The sequence below is a fragment of the Oncorhynchus gorbuscha genome, linkage group LG13, assembly GCF_021184085.1.
Source record: "Oncorhynchus gorbuscha isolate QuinsamMale2020 ecotype Even-year linkage group LG13, OgorEven_v1.0, whole genome shotgun sequence".
NCBI classification, from domain to species: domain Eukaryota; kingdom Metazoa; phylum Chordata; class Actinopteri; order Salmoniformes; family Salmonidae; genus Oncorhynchus; species Oncorhynchus gorbuscha.
In genome coordinates this window covers 41,328,805-41,342,917 of record NC_060185.1, presented here as the reverse complement: position 1 = coordinate 41,342,917, position 14,113 = coordinate 41,328,805, and the positions used below count along the sequence as shown (strand labels likewise).

The 14,113-nt window shown below is 44.7% G+C and overlaps 1 protein-coding gene across 2 annotated transcripts in view; it reads right to left on the bottom strand.

Moving 5' to 3' along the window:
- LOC123992886 (ras GTPase-activating protein 2-like) overlaps nucleotides 1-14,113 on the bottom strand; it is a 43,761-nt gene that overhangs the window by 24,552 nt on the left and 5,096 nt on the right. The window contains exons 3-13 of one of the 2 annotated variants that reach the window (XM_046294499.1): nucleotides 12,916-13,019; nucleotides 12,727-12,821; nucleotides 10,143-10,219; nucleotides 8,302-8,385; nucleotides 8,051-8,123; nucleotides 4,529-4,605; nucleotides 3,611-3,712; nucleotides 1,191-1,341; nucleotides 498-646; nucleotides 278-392; nucleotides 16-90 (exon numbers count right to left, since the gene is read on the bottom strand). In XM_046294499.1, the coding sequence (XP_046150455.1) occupies nucleotides 16-90; nucleotides 278-392; nucleotides 498-646; nucleotides 1,191-1,341; nucleotides 3,611-3,712; nucleotides 4,529-4,605; nucleotides 8,051-8,123; nucleotides 8,302-8,385; nucleotides 10,143-10,219; nucleotides 12,727-12,821; nucleotides 12,916-13,019 (1,102 nt within the window). Of the gene's footprint in view, nucleotides 1-15; nucleotides 91-277; nucleotides 393-497; nucleotides 647-1,190; nucleotides 1,342-3,610; nucleotides 3,713-4,528; nucleotides 4,606-8,050; nucleotides 8,124-8,301; nucleotides 8,386-10,142; nucleotides 10,220-12,726; nucleotides 12,822-12,915; nucleotides 13,102-14,113 lie in introns of both variants that reach the window. The other variant, XM_046294500.1, reaches the window with a different exon arrangement.

Genomic DNA, 14,113 nt, shown 5'->3' with positions numbered 1-14,113 from the left:
AAATATATACTGTACCTTGTTGACCTCAACGTTGTCTCCTTCTTTCAGTTTAATCGGGTCAATCTCACAGGTTTTGTTGGAGTCACAAATCTACGAAAAAAAGAACTAGCTGTTATGCGGAGTTTTGAATTCATTTTCAAACATGTTGTTCCTAGGTTATGAAATGAGCTTCTACGATGTGGTTCATAGCAGGGCTTTCTTCTTACGATCAGTGTTTATCTATGACATAATCCATTTCCTCACATTATTCCCCAGGTAACATATGGATGTACATTACCTCATCCAATACAGGCTTCAGGGTGACGGTCAGGTAGCTCCGCCCTACAATCTTCATCATGTCGTCGATGCAGCGCGTTGCCAGGGAGTTGCCTCGGAAAATGGTGTTGGCCTCCCTAGACAGACAAGACGGGGTTCAGAGGACAGGATGCCTATTCACTATATAGAGCACTACTTTTGTCCAGAGCCGATAGGGCCCAGGAGAAGTGTGTACTACTCACTGAGTGTTCTCCAGTTCCAGGACAGTGATGGCGGAGACGAAGGACACCAGACGGCTGTGGTGGAGCAGCAGGCGGACCACGGGCAGCACCGCCTCATACCTCTCCCTGCAGATGTCCCCCAGAATGTGGGCCGCTGACGCCGAGATGGGCTGAGAGGGGGGAAGAGAGAAATGGAGAGAGGCAGGTGGGAAAGAGAGAGGTTCTGGAAAAATGGCCTTATTCTCAAAAGGCACCATAATGTGAGCGATGATTGGTCAGGCACTAATGATTATTAGTTGACCGCAATTCAACGTGTAGACGGCCACCACTCATTACAAACTACTGGCAGCGGTGTGGAATACACAGTGGGGTCTGTGGGCGATGGTTGGCCACTGATAGTTTTTGACAAATTGTTTTTGACAAATTGTTGGTCCTATGCGTCCTCTATTGTACACTTTCTTCCTTAAAGGGAAACTTGGGGATTTGGGCAATGAGGCCCTGCATCTACTTCCCCTGAGTCAGATGAACTTGTGGATGCCATTGTTATGTCTGTGTCCAGTATGAAGGAAGTTTCCCGAGCCAATGCTAACTAGCGTTAGCACAATGACTGGAAGCATATGGGTATCAGCTAGCATCCCTTTAAGTTCCTTAATGAGCATAATGTACCATTCAGGCAGACCAGGTGTGTGAACAAGACCGGTCTGAGGTTAGCACCTTAATGTCTGGGGACTTGAGCAGCAGCGTGCGGAGCGGTGTGTAGCAGGCGGATGGCAGCACATTGTCCTCGGTGTAGGTTACGTTGAGCCTCAGAGAGCCCAGGTCGTCTGTCTTGGACTTCCCGTTCCCTTTAGGCTGGAGGAGATACCTGTGGACCAGAGACACCCAACAAAACACACCCAGTCAGCGTTAAGAGTGATGGCCAGCCGACACATTTGTATTTGACAGTGGTGAGTCGGGTTGCACATTTCCGATAACTTATGTCCAGGATTAAATATAGAAATACCGGTTGAAAGCTTCATGGAATCAGGACATCTGGAGTCCTCCAACCAGAATGTCTGGAAAAACTGGGAGTTTTGGCAAAGTTGCCAGAATTTCGCAACCCTAGTGGTGAGACGCAAATGATGCTGTCAATGCTGTCCTCAACATGGTTCATGAAATGTGACATTTTCAGCCATATAGTGCTTTTTCACTTTTAAATCCACTTCCTGTTCACAAACAAAATAAAGTAGCATTTATATCAAAAAAATCTTTGGAGTTAAAGTTTTACACCTCTGGTAGTGCAGTAGCTTTAAAATAAATAAAAAACTATGCAAAGATTTCAAACAGAACGCGAAAAACAATGCATAGTTGAGCAATTAAGCTGCGTGTTTAAGCAGTGTGTGAATGAGCTGGGTGAGCCTGTATAGCTGCCTAGCCACCAACAGATGGAGCAGTTTTCACAGATTTACATCAGGCTGGAACTCTTCATCGCTTTGAAAGCTGCAGCTATGTTTGTCTCTAATCTGCAATCGTATTGCAGTACTCAGACACCCAGAAACTTCAGTTGAGCCCATGTATTCTGGGACAGTCAATAGATCAATATACATTTTGTTCAGCCGAGTTGTGGGTCTGTATGGTAGAGTGTATGTATAGATCATCCCTGGCTTTCTCTCCCTCCCTCTACAGGAGATGGGGTTCTGCTGTCTCCATGCAAACTGACACCCACACACTAGTCTCACGGCCCTCATGCAAAACACATAGATCAGTATCTGCATAATCCCTTATCACCTAGAGGCGTACACACACACACAGTTTACAGAACACCACCATCGCAGTTTTCAAAGCAGTCTGAAGACGACAGAAGTAACCAGTCCAAAAAAGTACCACAGATATAGAGCTGCTAGACCGGGAGACAGGATCTGGCACAGGTTCATCTCCAATAATAAATTGTTAAAGGTGCTATACGTCGGATTTTGTATAATTTCAGAAACTGCTGTTTGAAGCTGGTAGACCAAAACCGACAACAGCTACAAAAATAATACAATGATTCCCTACAATATTCAGTGCTTATTTTCTCAGGTAAACTGAAATTGAGAGGTGTCAAATTTTAGCTACCAGGAAAATGATAGTGATTTCCAGTAGATAACACAGCCAAAGTCAGAACAGTTTTCCCAGTTTGACAACAGACGCTGTTCTGGCAGGAGAAATCAATAGGCGAATATCATAGCCAATCACAACACTGGCAGGCAAGTAATACTGTGAAACACTATAATTCCACTATTAGCGCCAGATATAAATGGAAATTCTGAAATTACAATACAAAACAATTTAAAAATCTGATGTGTAGCACCTTTAAAACACAAGTAAAAAAACTCACTATTAAGTAGAAAAAATATCAAGGAACTGGATGTACCCTTATTCCTTTATTCACAAAGAGTATTGCAGCAGGACTGCTATATTGTAGGATCCGTTGTGCCTTTTAAATCATAATGAATAAGATTACATGGACAGGGGGAACATGATCCTAGATCAACAGTACCCCTCAGATTATTTGTGAGTATGGGCCTTTTTAACATCCACCTCACAATGTGCAGATCTGATCTAGCATCCACGGATCTACGCAGAAAAGAAGGTCAGCACTGTGACGGGTGTGACGTCAGAGTCGCCGGATTGTTGTGGCTGATAAAACGAGGCGAGTAGCAGCGGAGTACGTAAGACCCTCTGTGTCATGTCCCCTTATCTGTCATCTGCTAATCAGTCTATTCATTTCAGCTAGCTAGCGCGGCAGTCAGATTACATTCTTCAGGTTGAGCACAGCAGCAGCAGGCGTGTGGCTGCGTGCAGTGAGTGCATGACGTGTCCATGTGAGAGAAAGAAAGTGTGTCACAGTCACCCGATTTCCCTAGTAGACTATGTGGCTCTGGTACAAAGTAGTGCAGTGTAGAAGGAATAGCATGCCACTTTCGAAATGCAACCAGTGTGTTTGTAGTTAGAAGTTAGAGCTGTGGGCTCCTGTGGGCATGCGGACACTACGTGCACCTTTGCATATTGTTGCATCAGTATGCGAAATCTCTCGAGTTAGTGTGAGTGACCTGGCGTGGAAGCATCAGGAAGACAATGTGCGAGGTGAAGCTGTGATGTGTCACCGTTCTTACCAGGCCCTGTGAATGTGGTCATTTCGCAGGATCTTGACAGATACCCGCGTCTCCCCAAGGAAGACATCCTGCGCCAAATTCCCATTGTTCCACAAGTCAACTCTGCAGAGGAACACACACACACACACACACACACACACACACACACACACACACACACACACACACACACACACACACACACACACACACACACACACTAAGTGAATGTGATATTTGCAAATACACTATAAAAATCTACAAAAAAGGGACCAATGCCCCTTCACCTTCCAAACACACCACTTACCATTGGCTGGCTGGCACTCATGGAAAACACAACCACATCAATCTCAACACATAAACACAAACTACACTGATGAGTTACTCCTTACCGGTGTGAAGTATACAAATTGCAGTACACTTAAAAAAATACACATGCAATTAAAATCACCTCAAATCCAAACCTGAAAGTCATGCATGTGTGTTTACCTCTCTCGGCCCAGCCTAGTCTTACCCGACTGTAAACCCAGTGAGCTATGTAGCTATGAGTCAGTCGGCTGTAGGTGACGCAAACAGAGACACAAACCCCACAGGTCCTTAACCACCAACTTTGCATTACACACTACACCGGTTGTGACTAACACAATCCAATCAAATCTGGTTGAGTTGAAACACACTTGAAAAATCCTCTTCTGATTACATCCCAGAAGTCGCTCCAGAGAGATGGAGGTATGGTGGTCTGTTTGTCAGTGTGTGGAAAAAATCCAACCCACAGATGTTCTGTTAAAGGTCGGAAGGAAAATATAGGGGGAAAAAAAAGTTTAAAAAAAAAAAAAAAGAGAGAAAAGCAGAAGGAGAAAAAGAGAATAAAAGAGAAGAGAAAAATAGAAGAGAAAGGAGGAGAGGAAAGAAGAGGAAAGGGGGAGACGGTACACTCACTTGATCTCCAGCTTTTCAATGTCCTCTTCCTCTACTTGGAAATTAGACTTTTTTGTGTAACTGTTGGGCCTTGTGACCTGAGGACAACAACAAGACAGAATTTACATCAGTCTTCTCCAGCAAATACCAACTCAGACGAGTTAAACGTGATGGCGCCGGAGGGGATGGCTGCAGTCTTAACGGCTCTTCACCAACCATGCTATTTTTTATTTTTTTTGCGTCGTTTTGTACATAATGTTGCTGCTACCGTCTCTTATGACCGAAAAGAGCTTCTGGACATCAGAACTGCGATTACTCACCTCAGATTAAACAGTTTTTCTTCAATGAGTCGGACAGGAGGGATATACTACTACAGACAACCGACCAGGCCCAGATCCCAATCATTAGCTGGAGAAGGAAACTGAGATGTTGCGGAAAAAGATCAGGGTGTCTTGTGAGGATCAAGTGACGGGTGGCTAATCTGCCTTTCGTCCTGCTAGCTAACGTTCAATCGGTCGGAAAATAAAATGGGAGGAACTGAAAGTATGTATATCCTACCAACGGGACATTAAAAACTGTAATATCTTCTGTTTCACCGAGTCGTGGCTGAAAGACGACATTAAGAACACACAGCTGGTGGGTTATACACTATCGGCAGGACAGAACAGCAGCCTTTGGTAAGACACGGGGCGGGGGCCTATGCATATATGTAAACAACAACTGGCACGCGATATCTAAGTAAGTCTCGAGGTTTTGCTCGCCTGAGGTAGAGCATCTCATGATAAGCTGTAGACCACACTATCTACCTAGAAAGTTTATCATCTGTATTTTTCATAGCTGTCTACATACCACAACAGACCAATGCTGGCACTAAAAACACACTCAATGTGAGCTGTATACGGCCATAAGCAAACAGGAAAACGCTCATCCAGAGGCGGCGGTCCTAGTGGCGGGGAACATTAATGCAGGGAAAATTAAATCAGTTTTACCTCATTTCTATAAGCATGTTAAAATGTGCAACCAGAGGGGGAAAAATGTGACCACCTTTACTCCACACACAGAGACGCATACAAAACTCTCCCTCACCCTCCATTTGGCAAATCTGACCATAATTCTATCCTCCTGATTCCAGTCTACAATCACAAATTAAAGCAGGACGCACCATTGACTCTGTCTATAAAAAAAAAAGGTGGTCAGATGAAGCAGATGCTAAACTACAGGACTGTTTTACTAGCACAGATTGCAATATGTTCCGGGATTCTTCTGATGGCATTGAGGAGTACACCACATCAGTCACTGACTTTATCAATAAGTGCACCGAGGACTTTGTCCCCACAGTGACTGTATGTACTTACCCCAACCAGAAGCAATGGATTACAGGCAAAATTCACACTGAGCTAAAAAGGGTAGAGCTGCCGCTTTCAAGGAGCAGGACTCTAACCCGGAAGCTTATAAGAAATCCTGCTGTGCCCTCTGACGAACCATCAAACAGGTAAAGCGCCAATACAGGACTAAGATCGAATCGTACTACACCGGCTCCGATGCTCGTTCGATGTAGCAGGGCTCGCAAACTATTACAGACTACAAAAGGAAGCACAGCCGAGAGCTGCCCAGTGACACAAGTCTACCAGACGAGCTAAATAACTTCTATGCTCACTTCAAGGGCAAGTAACACTGAAACATGCATGAGAGCATCAGCTGTTCCGGACGACTGTGTGATCACGCTCTCCGCAGCCGATGTGCGTAAAACCTTTAAACAGGTCAACATTCACAAGGCCACTGGGCCAGACGGGCACTCCGAGCATGTGCTGACCAACTGGCAAGTGTCTTCACTGACAATTTCAAACTCTTCCTGTCTAAGTCTGTGATACCAACATGCTTCAAGCAGACCACCATAGTCCCTATGCCCAAGAACACTAAGGTAACCTGCCTAAATGACTACCGACCTGTAGCACTCACATCTGTAGCCATGAAATGCTTTGAAAGGCTGGTCATGGCTCACATGTACACCATTATCCCAGAAACCCTAGACCCACTCCAATTTGCATACCACACCACAGATGATGCAATCTCTATTGCACTCCACACTGCCCTTTCAACACCTGGACAAAAGAAACACCGATGTGAGAATGCTATTTATTGACTACAGCTCAGCTTACAACACCATAGTGCTCTCAAAGCTGATCACTGAGCTAAGGACCCTGGGACTATACTCCTCCCTCTGCAATTGGATCCTGGACTTCCTGATGGGCTGCCCCCTGGTGGTAAGGGTAGGTAACAACACATATGCCACACTGATCCTCAACACGTGGGCCCCTCAGGGGTGTGTGCTCAGTCCCCTCCTGTACTCCTTGTTCACTCATGACTGCACAGCCAGGCACGACTCCAACACCATCATTAAGTACACCATCATTAAGTTTGCTGATGACACCAGTGGTAGGCCTATATCACCTACAACTATAGAGAGGAGGTCGGAGACCCGACCGAGTGGTGCAAGGACAACAACCTCTCCCTCAGACAAAGGAGTTGATTGTGGACTACAGGAAAAGGAGGACTGAGCACACATTCAAGTTCCTTGGCTTCCACGTCACCATCAAACTAACATGGTCCAAGTACACCAAGATAGTCATGAAGAGGGCACGACAAAACCTATTCCCCCTCAGGGGACTGAAAAGATTTGGCATGGGTTCTCCAATTCTCAAAGGGTTTTACAGCTGCACCATTGAGAGCATCCTGACGGATTGCATCACTGCCAGGTATGGCAACTGCTCGGCCTCTGACCGCAAGACACTACAAACGGTAGTGTGTACACCCCAGTACATCACTGGGGCCAAGCTTCCTGCCATCCAGGACCTCTATACCAGGCGGTGTCAGAGGAAGGCCCTAAAAATTTACAAAGACTCCAGCCACCCTAGTCATAGACTTCTCTCTTGCTGCCGCACAGCAAGCGGTACCGGAGCACCAAGTCTAGGTCCAAGAGGCTTCTAAACAGCTTCTATTCCAAGTCATAAGACACCTGAACAGCTAATCAAATGGTAACTCGGACTATTTGCATTGCCCTCCCCCACCCCTTCTACTCTCTTATTATCTATGCATAGTCACTTTAACTCTACCTACATGTACATATTACCTCGACACTGGTGCCCCCCACACACGACACCAGTACCCCCTGTATATACTGTGGCCCAGCTATTGTCATTTACTGCTGTTCTTTAAATATTTGTGATTCTTCTTACTTTTTTTGTTGATATTTTCTTAAAACTGCATTGTTGGTTAAGGGCTTGTAATAAGCATTTCACTGTAAGATCAACACCCGCTATACTCGGTGCATGTGAAAAAATCTGATTTGATGAACTGTCAAAACCAGCCAGACACCTAGGTTGCGTTCATTAGGGCACGCAATGGAAAACTGTTTAAAACATTTTGGAATGGAAAACAAAATGTGGGCATTCCTGTTAGTCTGTCCCCATTTTAGTCTGTTTTCCTCTGTTGGGAAGAAAACAGATGACATGAGCACCCAGATGTAAATTAAGTTAAGTTTACCTCAAAGTTAAAGGTTTCCTCAAACTGAGGGTCGCTGGTCTTCTTTTTCACCTTTGTTTTCTTCTGGTCAGACCTAAGGAGACAGAAGAGTCAGAAATATACTCAAACCTATCTCACGGGGGGGTCTATGTGAAAGAATAATGGATATAATGCCTAAGATGTTGACACATTGCATTAGCTATGTGGGTTCAATTGAAGTGAGCTCATAATCATGTTCCACTGCAGAGGATTGTAGTCTAGTCTTGTCTTACCTGGCAGGCCCAACGAGCGAGACAGTGGCATACGGGTCACAGTTCTGTCCACTGATCAGAGGCAAGCCCTGGCATTCTATTATCCTGGGGGAGACAACAGCAACAGGAGAAAACACTCATAAAACCATAGAATACACTTAACTTTGACAGGATTGACCTTAGTGTTTCTCATATCAATATTAGTGTTCTGGCAATCGGACCTACCACTCACAATGTGCTACATAGATTAAACATGCTACAAAAACTGTAAACATGCACATTATTTAGTCTTTGTAAGGAAAGGTTTCAACTTCATCTCCAGCACCACCCCCAACATGTGAAAATTGCACATTTCTATGTTTTGTAGTAAAAAAATAAATCTTTCTCCAGGTTTCCAAAGCATCATGCGATTTTTAACCAATTATGAGCTGGCATTGCCTACTAAATGGTCTAATGGTTGATTATGTCATTGGAAACACTTAGCTTCCTCTATATTTTTAACTACAAAACATAAAAACGTGCCATTTTCACATATAATGATGTTGGGGGATGATGAATATGAAGTGGAAGATTATCCCTATCGTTTCCTATGTTTAATGTAAGGCTATTACATTTTTATAAAATGTATGACATTTTAGTGGACAAAACATTTTTTTTTTCAACTTCCTAATTAATATAGCCCCTCAGCAGCCTCAACTGATTCAAAGGACCTTAAATATTTTGTCTTGCCCATTCACCCCCTGGATGGAACACATACACAAGCCATGTCGAAAGGCGTAAGAAACCTTCTTTAACGTGTCTCCTCCCCTTCATCTACACTGATTGAAGTAGATTTTAAAAACTCATTCATCTGGTCAGTCTGTCATAGAAAGAGCAGGTATCCTTAATATTTTGCACCCTTAGTGTATATTATGAATACTATAAATAGTTTAAAAGTTATTCAAGTATAAATTACCTCCTCCCCCCAAAAAAGTATATATAAAAATAACCAAAAGTTACTAAAATTGCCATATATTTTTTATTAATTACCAAAACTACCAAAGATTCTGGTAACTTTGGGAAATTACCAGTAGCTTTACTACCCTAATCCTCCCACAGTGGCAAGGCAGGGTGGAGGAGACAGTAACAGTGAGCAGGTAGTGGTGACAAGCCAACGACGGCAGCGCGGCGGTTCTGAGACACCAGCTGCAGCGACCATAGCGGTGGGAGCAGTGCTACAGCAGTTTCCTGTCGAAATGCCATCACTTCCTCCTCATTAACCTGCTTGCCGCGGTTTGAATGAGTGTAGCCAAGCAACAACAACATCCACTGACTAACGCACAATGCAAGCACACAAAACCCTTGCGATGACAATCTCTTGGAAATAAACAAACACACATGCAATGCCAAAGGGAGTGCTCAGGGACAGTGCTACAGTATGGATGCACAGTCAAACACCAACAGAGGAGACAAGTTGTTTGTGAGAGCGGTGTGTGTGTGTGTGTGTGGAGGGATGTTGAAAATTAACACAGCAGAGGTGAATTCGCGAGTAGGAGAAAACAGCTGCGGTAAGAGGAACTGAAGAGAGGGTAAACCATGGTTGGGTCTCTGGGCTCTGGCTCCTTAGAGCCTATTGATGCCTGACTGGGAGGCTTAATGGTGTTGGCCGATCTAGCCCAGCCACAAACAAAGGCTTAACGACAGCAAATAAGACAGCATAGAGAAAATCCACGTGTTAATGTACTTGTGTTAAAGTCTTCCAATGCTTCTTAGGGTAACAGGTGCCCTTAACCACAGATCTAGGATCAGATTATACTACACACCCCACCCTAACCTTACCCATCAAGGGGAAGAAAACAGTCTGACCCTGGATCAGTACTCACCGAACCAGTAGCTGCTGGCACATGGAGCCATTCTCTATGATCAGTTCATTCAGACGCATCTCCAGGTGGACCTTTCCCTGGGGGGAGAGAGAGAAGAGACGTGACATCGGAGCATTCTGAAAGTCAACAGGAATTACTTCAGTATTTCTCCCATCAACATTGGTGGTATATTCCAGATCCTGTACTCTCTGAACATACGTTTAGAATGTACTTTCAGAGGTTAGGTTACATTCATAGTGCAGCCTACTCTATGAATGAGTTAAACGTTCATTCTAAAGTGGCCGACTCCTCTAACCTCCCCAGTCTTTCTCTATGGTGGCTTCAGGTTTGTAGTGGCTGTGTGTGCATTAGGGAGTGTGATAAGCCACAGCTAGCTGTCATGTGAACCAACGCTCAAAGTCTTTATCAGGTCGGATGTGGTGAAGGCTGCTGCATTGCCTTCAGAGGTGTCAGAGGGAGGCAGAAAAAAAAACAAATGCACGCACTCCCTCTCCCCTCCACAATACAGCATGAGTTGAGCTCAGACAGTGATAGTTGTCGCTTACGTTGTTGCTAATGGAAGATAAGCCTTGGTCGACATGGTGAGAACTACCCTGGCATGCCTGCTGGGCAGAGTTAATGTCCCTCGGTACGTGTTCATTAGACACCGAACGAAGGAAAATGGACTGAAACAGGGACAAACTACCTGGACTAAGAAGCACTAATGTTCTGCTGCAAAGCATTTTCTATTGCGTGGCCTAATGTAAGCGACCCAGCTCACTGCCACTCACCTTCAAAACATGGCCTGTATTGTACTATTAGGCCCATGTACAAGTATCCACTTGGCACAGATATAGGAACAGATTATCCTCCCCAAGCTCTAACCTTAAGCACTTCTGAAAGGGCAACTTCAAGATACTGCAACCTGTACCATCAAACAACTGCACAGAAGCAACCACTTCTAACTCACTCTGTTCTTCTCAGCCTATTTCCAACTGCACTCGCAGTTTCTGCATCAATTTCAACCCCTTTTTCAGAGAGAACACACGCACACACTGCAGTCCATCACTGATGTAACAAGACTTGGAACACCTACTTCGGGGTGAGTCACTGTAGAAAACACTCCTCAGAATAGTCTAGACTAGGGCAAGTCCACTACAATTGTTTTCACATATGACAACTTTGTGCAACATGACAGCGACAGGAGGCAACAACCTTGGGATTCTGTAGAGAGATCGAAAAATATTCGACAAGTCTTAAAGCCATATGAAAGGCCATGCATCTGCAGAGAGAGAGGGAGAGAGGCAGAGGGAGAAAGAGGGAGAGTGGGAGGATACACTTCCTTAGACACTAAAAGGAGCCCTTTGAAAGGCGGGTTTGCGACATTGGAGATAAAAAATAAATAAAAAAACTGCTGTGCGTTGTGAAATACATAGAGAAGACGAGCACCATGTTTACAGTGAGATGAGCGAGACTGGAACCAGAAACATTAGGTTCTACCCGTGTCCATCTCCCCCAGACAGCTCTGAATGGGGAGCTTGCAAGCAAAATAGATTGTTTCAAATCAAATATGGCTGCTCTCTTCGTAGAGGATTTAGCCTGGCTAACACTGTCCTTGTCTGGTGTTGCCCAACTGACACTATGCCCACAAACACACACATCCAACTCGGCTCGGTGTCCTTCTGTTCTTCCTGGACTCAAGCTGTGCCTCTAGTTGGGGAGGCAGCCCTGGTCATCTTCAGAGTGAGTCACTGTAGCAAATCACTCCTCAGAATAGCCCAGACTAGGGCACCACTAAACATGTAATGCTACAACTGTGGCGTGAAATAGGGTTAAATGGAACTGTCCTACACAGCCTACTGTGATTGGGTAACATGTCTGCGGGCTTGGGTCAGTTCAGGATGCTGTGGCAGCAGGACACTGGGTTATTTCAGCCCGTTCTCCGCCAGATTTCAATATCCTAAACTCTGCTCATCACTCAAGAACAAAAAAACTCACCACCAGGTTAATGACACCATTATGTAACAGAGAGGTAAGAAGAACAACAATTGAATACACCTTGGAGAGCAGAAGTCCTCTTTTTTCCAGTCTTTCTCCTTCCTTTGAGCCAGAAGTCCTGCCATCAGAAACAGCAGAGCTCCTGGTTCTTTCTCAATTTTCAAAAAAAGCACATCCTCTCATTGCCTCATCACTGATCTGAAAGAATTGACCAGGTGAAAGCCAACCAATGAGCTTCCACCATATTGTTTTCACCTGTCAAGTATTTTCCAATCAGTGTAGATTAAAGGGGAGAAGACAAGGTGAGAAGATATTTTTTTTTATCAATTGAGCTAGAGCCCCTGTGGATCAGCCCAGTTGCCAAGCCTCTCAGCTTAGAGAGAATACAACAACAGGATGTGAGGAGGAGGTGTCTGCTGCAGTTACACAGTTGGACCAAGCCAAATGTCTGACTGGTGACCAACTAGAATCAATACCATTGGACAGCCTTATGTTGGCTAAATGACCACATATAGGAACTAGCACTATGACTAGAAGGTGAACTTTAACCCCCCAGACCAACTGGGTACACATAAAGAGGTCTGAACACTGTCTGACTGACACCCACCTGGACTTCAGAGTTAGGGTCCACGGGCTGCAGGCCGAACCAGTGCTCCTTCCCACTGAATTTACACAGTTCCTCCTTCCGGATGGACACTTTCCCTGAAACCACACATGGACCGACAGACGTCAACATACTTGGAAATCCTCCAGCTGAAAGCATAGTGTACCTGTGTGTGTGTCAGTTCCTACTCACCGACAGGCAGGTCCCTCTGAAAAACTCCCTTGGCGAATACGTAGAAGGACAAACACTGAAATGGTCGTGGGATCTCAAAGTAGAAGTCCTCTCCGTAGAAAGGGCTGGAAAACAACCACACAGGAGGTCGTTGAAGTGAAGAGTAAAACGCCATCTTTAGGCTACGTTCAGAGAACAGGCTGACCTCTGTGGAAAGGGAACATTTACTGAAAACTTGGTTGGCTTTTCATTGGGAAGGGTTTATGACTGATTAGCCTGATCCCAGAACTGAGCCAAACAACTTATGTGACAAGGAGTTGGCAAGACAAAACAGATCTGGGACCAGGATACTATTTCAAGGGCCAGAAGACAACACACTGACGACAACACAAACCAAGGCCTTATCCACAGGCCGCCCTCCATCAGCAATCATTAAACAGCAGGTGCTAAATATAGCCTAGCTCTGTGGTGGCCAGGCCTCCTAGGACTGACTGACCAGCATACACGTGGTTTGGAAGAGCAGGCAGAGAGGGTGCCAAGCAGACGTACCATCCAGCTATGACCAGGATCATTTGTGTTCATTACTATGCATGGGCCAACAGGCGAGAATGTTTTGAAAAGGAGCTGGTGCAACTTAAACCTTGTACATTTTTCCACCCCCTTCCATTGGGTTAAGTGTCTCGCTCGCAGTCCTGAGCCCAATCTCAATTGCTTAAAAATCTATTACATTTTTGTCTCCTCCCCATCACTTAGAAATAGTTGCTAGGTGAAAGCAATATGGGGAAAGCGCATCAGGCTTCACCTGGTCAGTTCTTTCAGATCAGTGCAATGAAGGAGGTGGCGAGGACAGATGTTTTTAGACAATTGAGAAAGAGCCCTTCTGAGCCTAACAGTCAAGGTTATTAATATTTTTCAAGAAAATACAATTATGGTAATGTACCATAACTGCACATAGTTACTCGCTTGTTACATGGTTATTATACTAAATTGTTACTTTGGTAGTTACTCTGGTATGAGGCATAATTTATGTAAAGAGAAGCCAGAGTGGCTGTTAGCTACACCATTCTGCAGCCTTCTCAAAACAGTAGAAGCTAAGCAGGTTTAAGCGTTGCTAGCAGGTGTATGACAAACCAGTACGAAAACAGGACAACAGACAGACATTTGTTCCATTATCTTGATAATGTTATTAACACTGTTTGACTTTATGATCTGTTCAAGT